The 15,448-nt window shown below is 46.4% G+C and overlaps 1 protein-coding gene across 1 annotated transcript in view; it reads left to right on the top strand.

Annotated features, from left to right (window-relative positions):
- znf407 (zinc finger protein 407) overlaps positions 1-15,448 on the top strand; it is a 211,842-nt gene that overhangs the window by 75,235 nt on the left and 121,159 nt on the right. The window contains exon 4 of the mRNA XM_061242262.1: positions 10,011-10,085. Within this exon, the coding sequence (XP_061098246.1) occupies positions 10,011-10,085 (75 nt within the window). The remainder of the gene's footprint in view (positions 1-10,010; positions 10,086-15,448) is intronic.

The following is a 15,448-nucleotide window of genomic DNA, read 5'->3' as shown; positions in this document are numbered from 1 at the left end:
CACCTCTGCATAATGTTAAAAGTGATGTCTGGCCTAGTAAGAGCCATGACAGTGATCGACAAACAAAGAGCTCTTTTACCTTTTTCATAAACTGTCTGCCACGCTCGCGAAGATCAAGCGCCTGGTTTTCCAAAATAGTCTAAAATCAATCCCAACTTTCAAAGAAGCTGTTACGTTAGGTGATATTTCCATAAGAGGCTTTCTTGGAAGACACGGGCCAAGGTAATATTGACATGTAGTCAAGTTTTCCTCTGTCACGCAGAATGACGGTGCTGCCATTCTTTCTCTTTCTCCCTTTATTTTTCTCTATCTATCTCTCTCTCCCTCTCCCCCTCCCTCTCTCCCCTCCAGGAGATATTATAGCACATGAAATATGTAAGTGATATTTCGTGCCTATTTTTAGATCATTTTTAATTTTTCCCATCAAACACACCTCCATCACTCGGTCCCTGAGTGGCAGTGGAGATTGAGACTCTAATCCCTGTCATATTTCTGCAGGTGTACTGTACCTTCATACGTCTGTGAAGTCTCTTGATATGATATGACGATTCCTCACGTGTCATCGTGTGATTATCCGGTAGCTTGATGTTCCTCATTCTACCTGAAAGTGATGCGCTAGGCTGTTTAGCTTCATGCATTCACCCGCTGTCGGATCCGTCAATCTCCTCCGCGTAGGCCCGCCGTGCCGCACTTTTTCAATCGCTTACGGCCCATGAGCTCACTTTGCACGTGTCAGCTCTTATGACTGATTGTCATGATCAAGATTCCTTTGCTGTCCATCAGACCTGGGTCAAATACGTAATTATTTAGGATTTTCTATGCTTTTCTGAGCTTGTCTGGTGTATTGGAACCTATAAAATGCTCTCTCTTGCTTTCTGGTTGGCTCAATTGGCTCAATTGCACCAGGCTAGATCAGTGGAGCACAGAAAGGTATTTGAATCTAAAACAATTATTTGACCTTTGTCTGTTCGTACTGAAGACACTGTATCTCAGAGATCAGAAACTCCCGGTCCTCGAGGGCTGAGAACTGCTGGTTTTCCACCCTCCCTACCTGGGAGTCAGGTGTGAAAGTAGTCTGGCCAATCAGGAGCACTACTTTTTCAGCTAATTAACCGGGAGAAAATAAACCAGGGCTGGATTTGGATTGGAGGCCCTGGCGTGCGCGTTTGCAGGTGCTCTGTTTAAGTTATTCTTAATGAGAGGGAACCAAGGGAACATGAGTTGTGTACTTGGTGAATGGCAAAACGCCTATTTACACAAAACAAAAGGGGAAATGCTTTAAATATTTATCTGGCCATTGGGATAACTTAAAGACAAACTGTTCCACATTTGTATGTGTATAAATACTGTAAATATAAATAAGCATTCCCCAGTAACCAAGGATTGGATTGGCCTGGATCTCTTAAAAAAAACAACAAATGGATGTAAGAAAAAAAGAAAAAGAAGAAAATTTGACTTTTGAGTTATTTTTTATATTTACATTGAACCACCAACCTTGCAGGTCCCAGTACCTTAGCCACTACGCTACCCTAACCTTAACCACTACACTACATGAACAATTTGGTATTCTGACACTAAAGTCAAAGTATCAAGAAGGTTCTTTTACGACACCCAACCCCAGGTCCCCTCTTAAGAAGCAACAGCTTAGGGAGAAACCGCAGGACAGGGAAAGAGAAAGATAGCCTCCACGCTCCCCTCACACCTGTTCCAGGCAGCTAGGCCCCGCGGGGAGGTGCGGAGGGGAGGCGAGCGGCCACCAGACCCGGGGCGACACATCGCTCCTCCTGCTCCGACCCCGCCTGGGAGCGCGGAGCCCGGGCGAGGCCGCGCGGTCCTGAAACGAGGTCCTCGCGCGCGCTGACCGTAAAAAAAAGTTCATCAAAGTAATGAGGCGCGGAGAGCGATGAGCGCTGGCGGGCGCGGCCCAGCCGCCGCCGGGGAAGATGGGAAAGCGGCTCCAGCTGTGACAGTAAAACAGCAGGTGGACGCCATCATTAGGACTGGCAGATGAGGCGGGGGACCGACATCCCGCCCTCACAACTCCCATTTGCTCGCCTCGAACCAGCGTAGCATGGAAAATAGCCTCCCCCATTTTCGCTCGATGTCTTTTTCCGCCCGGCGTTTTTCCGGCGGGATGCGTTCCCGGGGCTCTCCGAGGCCCTCTCTCGGCAGCGCTTCCGTTTTTCCGAAACGACCGGGAAAAACTCGAGCCCGCTTTACTTTCTTATTCTGCTGCCCGCCTTTTCAGTTACGCTCGAGTGATATTAGATTTTTTCAATTAAATTCCATTCTCATAACGAAACAGGGGGGCAGCCTGTAGCCTAGTGGCGAAAGTGCTTGACTGGGACTTGGTGGGTCGGTAGTTAAAATTCAAGTCCTAGTGTAGCCACAGTAGGATCTGTGCAGCTGTTGGGCCCTTCAGCAAGGCCCTTAACCCCACATTGCTCCTGGGGGGGATTGTCCCCTGCATATTCTAATCAACTGTAAGTCGCTTTGGATAAAGCATCAAATAATTGTAATGTAAACTGAGAAAAAGCAACCACACATTACCGAGGTACAGACCAAAGGACAGTACTGTCACTTTGAAAAAGAAAGGCCGCACATACTTTTCTGAACTCTGTGTGCACTCAGATTTGGGAAATCTACATTTCACTTCCTGCCTTTTTTTATCAGGGTGAGTCGACCAGTGCAGAGAGAAGTTCCTTTAGAATTCAGAAAGAAGTTTTCCTTTGTGGTTTTCTTGCATAACCCCGCAAGTAACATATTCTCTTTGTCAAAGTAGATTTAGATGTGCACGTGTGTTTTAGCACAGAACTTCTTTGGGTAAAGAAAAGCCGGAATGAACAGTCCGAATATTTATCACGTTGAAACATTCAGGAACATCGATCGCAAACCGCCAGGTTGGCCTTAAGGAGATATCGGTATTGGTTAGCTGATAGGGTCAGGAGAAGCCTTTCTAAGAAAGAGGTCCTCAAAAGTTCAGCAGCAGCAGTAGTAGCAGTCTTCTCTTCCCCTGGTTACACGGGCGGCCGTCTCGGGACGAATCGAAAAGCGGACGGGGAGTTCTATAAACGCGAGCGTCATTCACGGGGCTTCAAGTTAAAATCCATTCGACCTCAAAAGAATTCCAATCAGACGACGAGGATGATAAATTAGATGCCTCTGTACCCCCCCACGCCCCCCGAGTCACTGTTCCCCAATCAGCAGATGCGCGTCAATATTTGTGATAAGACACCGTCCACTTAAACAGTAACTCGAAGCACCTAAGATAGATAGATGGGACGGGGTCTGTGTGAGGTTCAGCGCATTACACATTCAAATGCCCGGGATTCATATTCATCAGAGCCGTGGCAGGAGGCGAACTGGCCTTTTAATAGGTCTCCAGTCTAAATTATTTAATAGAAGTCAATATGTTGACTGAAGGTCAGATCACCTGGTATTTCACACTTCGGTCGGCGTGGTGTCTCGGCCATTCCTGGAAAATTATATATAATTATATATTGTAAAATTACGAGGCTTCCCTCGTTTCTGAAGCCTTCCAAACGTTCCGTCTTCAGATACTGTGACCGCTGAGAGAGAATTATGTAAACGATGCGTAGATGCACCGTACGTAATGAAACCTGACGTTTGGAGTTACGCGGAAGGCGTCTTAAAGCGTTGTTGTCGTGAAAACGAATCGTAAAAGGATTGCCGCTTTCATGAACGTAATAACATGCATGTATATTATAGGGTGTAATTTGTAATGTATGCAATTCTGTCATTTTATCTTTCATCAGAAATCGTGTGTCCTTTGTCACGCAGAGAACAATTATGTTCGATGGCAATGTTTTCTTTGTGCCTCGTGGGAGGCTGGAAGCGTAAGAGATGAGGCATATGTTCAAACGTCCTTTTAACCCTTCATGAAACTGACTCGCGTCCAGAGAGAGTGATTGAGAGAGAGAGCGAGAGAGGGAGAGAAGGGCAGGGAGAGAGAGAGATGGAGCGAGGGAGAGTGAGACAGAGCGAGGCAGAAAATGTCTATGTGAATGCGTGTGTTTTGACACTTGAACTTGGGGGCGGTAGTTGCATTTCCTCTGACGTAGTTCCTGTTTCCTGTGTGAGCCACTGGGTGCCGATGTCGTTTGCGTCGCATGACCAACGCGGGGGAATGACCGCGAGACGGAGCGGTCCGCCCCTCTCCCCTGCACCGCACCGGGCCCTCAGCGAGGCTCCGCCCCTCTCCCCTGCACCGCACTGGGCCCTCAGCGAGGCTCCGCCCCTCTCCCCTGCACTCTCCCCTGCACCGCACCGGGCCCTCAGCGAGGCTCCGCCCCTCTCCCCTGCACTCTCCCCTGCACCGCACCGGGCCCTCAGCGAGGCTCCGCCCCTCTCCCCTGCACCGCACCGGGCCCTCAGCGAGGCTCCGCCCCTCTCCCCTGCACCGCACCGGGCCCTCAGCGAGGCTCCGTCCCTCTCCCCCGCACCGCGGCGGGCCCTGAAACCCCCGGCCCAATTATCCGTCCGGGCGCAATTTTCCCTGTCGACTCGCAGTCAAACAACCAGGGGGGAAAAAGGAGAAGTTATAGCATGCTGTGTTTATTTACGGTCCTAATCAAAACCAATCTCCGTCGCCGCGCTGAAATGTTTTTGTTTTCAGTCTTTTTAAGAAGTTCAAAGGGGTTCGGATTTCTCCAGAACATTTGCCATGTGGAATGCTGAAGGGACTGTAATGGATATTCCGTCGGCCGGCTATTGGTCGAGAATGAGCTCCCTCTTCTTCGGGCTACTTCCTGTGACCTGCGTTGGAACTTTTTCCGCCCCTAATTGCAACTGATCCTGGATCAGAGTTGCGATTTCACACCTAACTGTTTGGGGCTATGACCGGGGGTGCGTGAGGTGATCTCGGATCTGTTGTCCTGGGCAGTGTCCCAGCGTACCCGGTTTGTTTCAGCACATGCAGTTCACCAGTGAGACATTACATGTCTGTTTTGATTCCTGCTCAGGCCAAGGAGTTCCTGTTTCCATTTAAGTGATTGACTAAGGGACTGCAGTGGCTGAACTTTCAATATAAAGAACAGAGTCTGTCATCTTGGTTATGATAATAGAGTATCTTTATATACTGCATGTACCGGCCCGCAAGAAACAGCAAGGAGCATGTGACATTTAGAGACTCTGCCTGGTCTGTTCTTGTTCACCGAAGTGCATTTTCATATGTCATCTCCAATGGTAACATAAAACAACAAAGAAAGCCGGGTCACTGATGTTCTTTTATCGTTATTATTACAGGCAAAACGTATTAATGATGTAATACCGAACATGGTTATTCCTTCAGTGAGTCGGTTTCAGCAAATGCTATCATACTTGCATTACACTACATTACATTAAGTTGACAGATGTTCTTCTCTTGAGTCACTTACAAAGTAAAGATCATAAATACATCTGGTAGGTATGCAAGGGGAGCCACAACTGTTGGCGTAATGAAATATTTGTACCTTTCAATCATTGGAAATTACTCTGCGATAGATGTAGCATTGAGCCACAAGCTAATATTTGGAGTGACTGAGGTCGAAGGGGACTGTCTTCAGTCTGAACTGGATGCTCGTGTGGTCAGCGCATTTGCAACACAGTTACACCGCAAACAGTCTCTCATTAATATTTCATGCGATGACAACATCGCAAACATCCAGTACGGGTGAACTTCAATGTATTAAAAAGCGAAAAACGTCTGAGGTTCTCTTTAATCTTTTTAGCTTATTTACAACGGTTCTGTTTTCGCGAGTGATCGTTTCATTCCGAATAAAAAAGAATCATAAACAACACAATCAGCCTTCTCTCCTGGCGTATGATTAAAGTGCCAGTACATCATTATTTGCGTCGGAGACCTAACGAGGGGTAGCATGTCGATTAGTTACAGCGGATAATGCGAAATCCGAAACCATCCTTTTTAACTACGACGATATTACGGAACCTCCCTCAGGCCGAGAAAGCGTTATTAGTTAAATTTATTGAAAAATTGATAGGCTGAATGGCATCGTATAATGTTCCTTTATAATAATAATCAAGACACAATCATTTTTTTTAAAGGGACCAAATTATGTTGTTTTCCCCCTAGAGGCGACGCGGAGGAAAGATTTTCCCCGTGATAACTTGACAGCACCCGTAGCCGAGAAGTGAGGAGCGTAGAGAATGAACAGCTTGTTTAAATAGACGCACGGCTCTTGCCCTCGTGCCTGTGATTTATTTCGGGAGTTCCACATCAGAGACATCCAGTGGGCACTGCCAGCCTTGCCATGCCACGTCTGGATTAATTCAGGGACGGAGATGAGAATCTTACACATGCCAGCCTGATTCGCAACCCTCCCTATCAAAGAATGCTAATTAAAAGCATATTTTTGCATACGCCATGTCTTTCATGTACATATGCAAATGGAGTCTTTTGCCTTTCAGCACTTAGTAATTAAGTTGGTGAAGGACAGCTGTAATACATAATTAACAGAAATGTTTGCAAGCCCTTTTTTACGCCGCAACTTAAACAACGAACGGCGAAATGTTTCCGCCGAGTTTTTTGTAATTAATTTTGGTAAAAAGGAAGAAAAAAAATACGACTGTTATTCGGGATATATGTGTTTATTGCTTTATTTATAGGGTCTGCTGTCACACAACTGCCCCCGGGTCTTTTTGAGAGTACCCAGAATGCCTCGGTGTTTGATCTCATCACTCTCCTTTGTGCGGGAACGGGACCTGCTGTATCCGCCAGTGCCCTCCCGGGCAAACATTCCGGATGGACGGATTGATTATGGAGGGGGGGGTTAAATGTAGAAAAATAAAAAAATACAGAGGCAACCACTTTGAATATTTATATGGCCGTGGGGGGGGGGGGGGGGGGAGAGTCTGACGGGTGTGACGGCTGGTTGCCGTGACAGTGATTCTTTGAGAAGTGTATCGGTGTCGCCCTCCGACAACAGAAGCTCCCCCTTGGGGGCGCGTCACCATTGGGCGGGACCCCGGGCGGTGGGCTGCATGTGGCGAGAGGGGCGCGCGGTGGCTGTGGAGCTCTCCTGACGCAGTGTGACCCCCCCGGCACGTCCGCCCCCCGGCCCGGTCCTGCAGACGGTTAGCTGCGTGTATCGACGGCGCTGACAGCTGAAGGGATTGCGGTATTGATTGGAGAATTCCTCTTGCCTTTATGCCTCTGAGGGCCTTTTCTCTTCCTGCGTGTCAGGGACACGGAGAGATCAGCGACTGCGCCTGGACCTGTTAACGGAGAGAGAGAGGGAGGGAGGGAGAGGGAGAGAGAGAGGGAGAGAGGGAAAGAGGGGGGGAGAGAGAGAGGGAGAGAGAGACAGGGAGGGAGGGAGAGAGAGGGGGTGGAGGGAGAGAGGGAAAGAGATAGTGAGACAGAGAGGTAGAGAGCGAGAGGGATAGAGAGAGAGGGAGGAGAAAGAGAGGGAGAGAGGGGGTGGAAGGAGGACGAGTGAGGGAAAGAGAGATGGAGAGAGTGAGACAGAGAGGTAGAGAGAGGGAGAGAGATAGAGAGAGGGAGAGGGAGAGAGAGGGAGAGGTGCACTCATTATGGGAGAAATGTACACACGTCCCTGCAGAATATGGCGATCGATGCTCCTGCAGCTGCATACCTCTCTCTTACCCTCTCTCTCTCTGACAGCTCTGAGGACATAAAGCAGCTCCTGCTACACGCTGCCATGTACAGAGCGCTGCAGGTGTCCGTGATTGATATCACCGCTAACGCAATACCACACACGCACACACACGTGCGCTAACAGCCACACGCGTCCGACACGCACGCCAGCGCACACACACCCGCATACTGCACACACACGCGCATACAGCATACACACCCGCATACTGCACACACACGCGCATACTGCACACACACGCGCATACTGCACACACACGCGCATACTGCACACACACGCGCATACTGCATACACACGCGCATACTGCACACACACGCGCATACTGCACACACACGCGCATACTGCACACACACACGCATACTGCACACACACCCGCATACTGCACACACACACGCATACTGCACACATACACGCATACTGCACACACACACGCATACAGCACACACAGCCACATACAGCACACACACACGCATACAGCACACACACGGCCGCTAAGCGACACATGCGTCCAACACGCACGCCATCACACACACACACACACACACACACACACCCGCATACAGCACACACACACACACACACGCGCATACAGCACACACACGTGCGCTAACAGACACACACTTCCGACACGCACACCATCGCGCACACACACCCGCAAACAGCACACACAATGTGCGCGCACGGCCAGCTTAAACGCCCTCGCGTACACACGGATGCGCGCACACACATTTTTTGACAGAAAAAGGCAATAATAGAATATGATCAGTGGGAAATTAAAAAGCAAAAGGATAAAAGAAGACAGAAACAAAATGCCATAATATTTGCCCGGTACGCCTGTCATGCGGTTATTATATTTTCAGAAGCCATTCAGTAGATTGTGCAGAGTTGGTGTTTAAGACACGGATACTGCATTGTGGGGTGCTTGGCTATGGTTCTCTCCGTCTGTCTGAGAAGCTGGGGATGGGTGCTGACACAGAGCGCGGTGCTGGGGTTTTTGAGTGAAAGCATATTACTCATGATCCACTGTATCCATCCAGTCCAGCATGTTCGAGCACAGCTTTAGCTGGCCAACGTTATGTTAATGATTCTGGAAAGCCTTTATCTTTTGAACCAGGCTCTCATCATTGTTTTATGAATGCAGGAATCCAGGGACAGTTTATGGTCGTGCGAACTGGATGTTTCCTGGCGCTTACATATTTGTGTTGTAGGAGCGATCGCCCAGGTCACTCGAATGTGCCGAGTTTAAGCAGCCACACTATGTGGGTAGAGGTTTCTTGAAGTGTATTTATTGCCTTCTTTCTGGAAAAAGTGCAAAGAAATACAGCTTGTTTTGCTGTATATACAATCAGTGGGCCCTTTTTTACATATTTATTACACCTATTTTTGCATTATTTGCACTATTAGACTGCATACCACTGTTGTAATGTGTGGTTATTTGCGCTACTGTCACCTTCCTGTCAGCTTTGACCAGTCTGGCCCTTCTCCTCTGACCTCTCTCATTAACAACGTGTTTCTGCCCTCAGAACTGCTGCTCACTGGATGTTTTTTGTTTCTTGCAATATTCTCTGCAAACTCTAGAGACTGTTGTGTGTGAAAATCCCAGGGGATCAGCGGTTTCTGAGATGCTCAAACCACCCTGTCTGGCACCAACAATCATGCCACGGTCAAAATCACTGAGTTCAAATTTTTTTCCCATTCTGATGGTTGATGTGAACATTAACTGGAGCTCCTGACCCGTATCTACACTGCACGGCTGCCACACGATTGGCTGATTAGATAATCACATGAATAAGTAGGTCTACCTAATAAAGTGCTCAGTGAGTCAGTGAGTGTATGTAGATTTTACTTTTTGTATCATGTATCATGCTCTGTGTGTATGCAGTGCCTTACTATGGCATGCCTAGCTACAGCGTGCGTTTGCCTGCCAGTGTTGCGCTGGCCCGCAGAAAGTGGGGGCGGATGGAACAGAGCTCGGTTGCCCACGACACTCTCTCTGATGTGTGAAAGGCTCTTTTTTTTTTAAATGACAGTAAGCGGACGAAGCCTGAGATTTTTTGACGAGCAACACAGCCGGCCCCTCGAGTCCCACCGGCTCTCCGCTCGTTTTTAATTATCGTTATTTCCCTCGCTCGTTTGTTCCCGTTTTCATTAGAGACGGTGATTTTCCCGGCTCGGGGGACCGCGTTCGCCACGGTGTGAGAGCGGACGCTTTCGGTCCTCGGCTGCAAATTCATCTCCCGAAATGTTTCCCAAAAAGGGAGCTGCCTATGTTTGGTGAAAATAATCTGATGTAGCTCATGGTGTTCGGTGGCAAGTGTTGATTCGCTCTCATTCCTGCTCTCTGTCTGTCCGTCTGTCTGTCTGTCTCCTGTTCAGGTGGGCGTTTGTGATGAAGAAGCACTTGAACACACACATGTTAGGCAAACATGGTGTGGGACAGCCCAAAGAAAGGTAAGAATCTTGGTTTCAAGGTTTGTGTTGTTTCTGACTCTCAATTCTGGTATCTGGAGAGTCGTTGAGAGACTGCTGGCAGTTATTTTAGTTTATCTACTTATATTTTTGCCATATTTGCTCTACCAACACCAGGCATTTTCAAAAATAGAAATCTTCAACATGAAAATGCTACTGAAATATTGTCCCAGAGATAATCATGTATAGGCTCTTGATAGCAGTCACTGACTGACTGACTCACTCACTGACTCACTGACTCACTGACACACACAACCATTTGACTCATCAACTTTTTACAATGGTGTATCACATGGATTTGGGAGGAAGACAGGACAGGATTGGCATTGGTAAGTGAACAGGTTTGAACTGTGAGCCATGGCTGTAGGTTACTGCAAATGTGCTTTATGGTCAGTATGATATTAGGCCTGAGCTGACTCATTGTGCTTGTGGAAACCTACCCACTTACACCACACCCAACCAAGTCCTTTCCCTGGATTTAATTTCAGAAGACTTCATGTTATATTGACTTTATGTTTTATTCTCACTTGTAAGTTTATTCTTTGCAAGTGCCCCCAGCATATGCAGTGTATACAAAGTTTGTTTGTCCAGTGAAACGCGTCTTAAGATGGCCACCCAGGGAACAAATCTAAAATGGCTGTTGTGCAGGTGACTGCCACACAAAGATGGCCGCCGCAGTCGGTTGTATTTGGCCACCTGTCCTTTAGTATTCATGACCACTGAACCATTCAGGTTCACTGAAGCAGTCAACTGTCTCACACTATTCTTGTACTTGCAACCCGAGTTGTTGTACTTAAAAATAGGAAAAAAGTTAAGTATCTGTAGAAATAAATGAGGAAAAAAAACTCATGTGAGTGAATGCTATTTAAAGTTGTTCATGTGGAAACTAAAGGTGACAAAATGATTATGCAACTATTAGCCTATGGTGCGTATACTTGTGACAGGCGTTCTCTCCCTGGGGAAATTCATCTATTTCAGAATGAGTTTTGGAATATTACAAGTCGCAGCTAGGATAAGATTGTATATACAGTATGCTGTCCTTCCCGAAATATGCTAATGTTACTCACATTAAAGTGTTTAATATGGGAGGCATATGTGTTCGAATGGGAACATCATAATTCCTTTCCAGAGAGGGTAGTTTTTCTGGGTCCTCATTTTGGGGCAGGTGGAGTATCCTCTCTCAGGAAGAATGCTTAGTCTAGTCTCTGGTTTCACCCACTGTTTTCAAACCATAAACCTTCCCTGTGTGACACTCACTATACCTGGCCTCCTACAAAGTGATGATATTGTAAAAATACAGTATTCTGATAGTGATAAAACTATTATTTGACCGCTACCAGATAAAGTGGAGAAGTGGTGGTGTTTTCTCCATTGAAAAAAGCTATAGAATCACAGCAGTTTAAGTCCTAGCGTTAATCCCTTCTACATACCTCTGTGGGTTGACGTCATTAGAAACCTGTGAATACCAAGATTTGGTGTAAAGGCAACATAACCTCCCCCGGCTAAGTATAAATGGGTCTAGTCTATATTCACAGCTCCATGCTGCAGTACATAATCTGTTGTGAAATGCTTTTTAAAGGAACCACCAGCTGTACATGAAAGCCTGTATGCCCACTGTACGTTCTGTAACTGAGGTTAATATGACTGCGCGGCAGGTATTGCATTAAAACAAAAGAGAAAAGCAACGTATGGACACGCTGGCACAGCGACGTGAGAGAGATTAACACAATTTATCTCATAACTTCTGAAAGACACGGCCCCTCTAAACTCCCCGCGCAATAGCAGACATGGTAGATGAGTTATTCACCGCGGTGTGAGATTTGCATTTGTCTCAGTTATAATGATGACGCTTTCTCTTTTTTTGAAAGGCGAAAAAAAAATGAAGGTGTATCATCTGATTTTGCGTAAAGGACGGTTCTGCGACTTTAATGCTTTATTCTGCTTGGCAGGACCAGGTCTGTTGCGGGACACCCAAATGAGCAGTGACAATCGAATTAATAATGCAGATGCGTTCTCAAACGCCTGGGCTACACGGTGTGACTGATGTATGCAAAGATGGTAATTTATAGAAATTAAATTTGTGTGATTGTGCCTGGGTTTACTTGATAAACCGAAAAGGAAGTGTCAGCATGGTTTCCATCACGATTATGAAAAAAGAAATGAGTAACAATAAATGAAGTAGGACGAGATGAAACAGTTATTTATATATTTCTTTTGAAAAAAGTTGCTCGTTTCTAATAAAAAACGAAATGAATGTAGATAATTTCAGGGAGAAAGAGCGGGGGGTGTGCTTTGGGTCCCCTTTTGTATGATTTCCTGTTATTCATTTTCCGTTTTGATGTACACAAGGATATGATAAACACCCATTGCGAGCTTATCAAGACAGGCTAATATAAACCTAATTAAAACACAGCGTTAAAAATAACTGTCAGTCCGGAGACGCTATGACTGAATTGGAGTACGATCGGTTCGGATTTGTCAGGTGATACTTCCCTGGAGAAAATAATAACACGTTAATATTTCCCATCTCTTGAACAGATTGTTGAAATAATGACAGCATCATCGCCTTCATTACTCCAGAGTTATGAGTCGAGCTTTTCGCGCGTTACATCCAACGACGTCGTTGACATGATGACAAATGATGATAGAGATGGAATTATAAAGAAATATAAATATCATTTTTAAAAAATCACTTGTTCACCTTACTGTCAGTATTTGACATTTTTATGTCAGTAGCTGCTAGAGGAAAAACTTCTAGAGACTTCTGTTAAGAAAATAGAAAAAACATAGGGAAACATTAAGAAAATAAAGCATACGGAAACCGTCTGTTGGACGTTTCGGAGCAAATGGCCCCTCCAACGCTGGCTCGTAAATGCTTGATAGAACCAGACGGAAGCTCTCCCTGGATTCATTTCCTTCAAGAGAACGACCGTAGGTGGCCCTTAAAAACGGAAAAGAAAGGAAGATGTGAAGTTTAATATCTCGGGGACGACATAACGTGAGCGAAAACGAAGATTCGACACCGACAGCCGTATTTGGTTTTTCTGTCTGTAATGGCGAGGAGAGCTGGTGACAGTCTGCTGGGGGAGCTGTAATGACAGCTGTTGCTCATGGGCTCAGATGGACGCATGGGCCAGACTTTGTGTAAACACACACAGCTTGTCTGTGGGCGAACGGCACACAAAATAGCACAAAAGAAAAATAAACCTGTTTTGCTTACATATTTAAAGGAATAGCCATTGTTTTCAACCTGGTAGGCCTGGGAAAACGGTTATAGGCCTACAGTACTGTATACTGTACTGTATGTCAATATACAAATACACAAAATTGATACAATGTACTTATTTAGCTGTTAAATAGTTTAGACTTAAATTGTTTAGACTTAAAGTTGATTCAATTAAGCAGGGGCCTGACCCCCCTGGGGCAGTGTTGGTTTAAGGGCCTTGCTCAAGGGCCCAAGAGCTGCACGGCCTGTAGTATAGTGGTTAAGGTACATGACTGGGACCCGCAAGGTCGGTGGTTCGATCCCCGGTGTAGCCACGATAAGATCCACTCAGCCGTTGGACCTTTGAGCAAGGCCCTTAACCCTGCATTGCTCCATGGGAGGATTGTCTCCTGCTTAGTCTAATCAACGGTACATCGCTCTAGATAAGAGCGTCTGCCAAATGCCTTTGATGTAATGTAATGTAATGCACTGATCGGATTTTGGCCACACTGGGATTTGCACCACCAACCTTGCACCACCACTGTTGAGCTCACTAGCCACTAGGCTATCATACAATAACTGACGGTAAATGTTAATGGCTCAGTTGGCTTCAACATTCACTGGTAGATTCTAGCCTTGGCTAAGGCTCTATCTACAGTATAACAGACTGTGATCTGGAGCCTAGAACAAAAGGACGCAGTCGGTAAACTTTGTTTAAGTTGGCCAGGCTTCCTTCCAGCTTTTTTTCTCCCAGTGACACAACAGGCACCCACAAGCCACCGGTTGTCTTCATCACAGGAGATGACTCTTTTTCAATCTGCGCTAACCATCTCCCGTTGTTCCATGCAGTCTGTAGAGAGTAGTGTACTGTTGTCCCCGACTGGCAAGAAGTGCGTCAGAGAAGTGTGTGTTGAGCTGCTGGGTGTGGGTGGCACAGCAGTAACTCGTTACAAGTTCCAAATTGAGGGGAGGAATTAAAAAAGTGGGGGGGGAAAGATTAAAAAACCCAATTATCGCTTTTTTAATTGCACTTACATAAGGCTTATGTTTTATACATTGAAAATATGCAGGTAATGGCCAACAAGTTAAATTGGTTTGATAATGAGTGGTACAAAGTATAGTGAACGCAGGTGTGGTTCCTCAGTTAATGAAATCATGTATAAGAATGTATAAGAATGCTGAGCAGGCCTGGGTGGCTAGCATGGCTAGCTAGCAATATGAGGCCTCGGTGACTTTGATAGAGGCGCGATTCACAGCTGTAATTGACAGGAGCTTCAGTGTTGAACACCGCTGAACTTACCGATGTTTCATGACAAACAGTAAAATCGTGTCATGGTAGTCTAAGGGAAAGGCAACGTCAACAAAGGGCATGGTGCTCGGAAGCACATGCTCCTGGATTCTCATGGTCATATTATTTTTAGGCAAGCAACTCTCAATCAGTGGACACTCACACTCTAGATGGACACAGAGTTGCAGTACATAAACCACTCATTTTGGCCTGGCTATGAGCATTTGTAAGTCCAGTGGTGCGAAGTGCATAGGCAATGGACTACCTAGAAGTGGAGAAATATGATATGGTCAGATAAACCATCCTTCCTCAACATTCTCCTCAAGCGAATGCATATGTGGGACACCTCTGAAGAAGCCTACAGGCTTGAGTGAGTGCTTGGTTTAAAAGTGAAGGAGCCGGGTGGTTCCACACTGCTGTGGGGTGCAGTTTCCTGGCATTGGTTCGGGTGCGCTCATCCCCTCAGAAGGTCAGGTGAATGCTAATCACTCCTTAATGATCCTGAGTGATCACCCTCAGTCCAAGTTGTAGTGTTTCCAGGCTGGCAGAGGCCCTGTCCACAGACCATGTGATGATTTGACAAGCATTACTGCGATCCATTGGCCTTCTCAGTCACCAGATCCGAAGCCAATCAAACATCAGCAAGGCGGGGGTTGGTGGGTGAGGTCACATCCCTCCTGCAGAATTCTACATCCTGTTCTGGTAGCTTCTGAGCCATGGTTGAAACATGGGAGGTTGTAGTGGAAATACAGACTTGGGTTCCAACTAAATGGTACGAGGCAGGAACTGAAAAACTGCGCCGCGTTCTTTATTCTGCAGAAGGAGAGTCATTTTACTCTATGAGATGTATCA

The sequence above is a fragment of the Conger conger genome, chromosome 1 (assembly GCF_963514075.1).
Source record: "Conger conger chromosome 1, fConCon1.1, whole genome shotgun sequence".
In the NCBI taxonomy this organism is placed as follows: domain Eukaryota; kingdom Metazoa; phylum Chordata; class Actinopteri; order Anguilliformes; family Congridae; genus Conger; species Conger conger.
The sequence above is the reverse complement of the archived record's forward strand: the minus strand, read 5'-3'. Positions and strand labels throughout refer to the sequence as shown.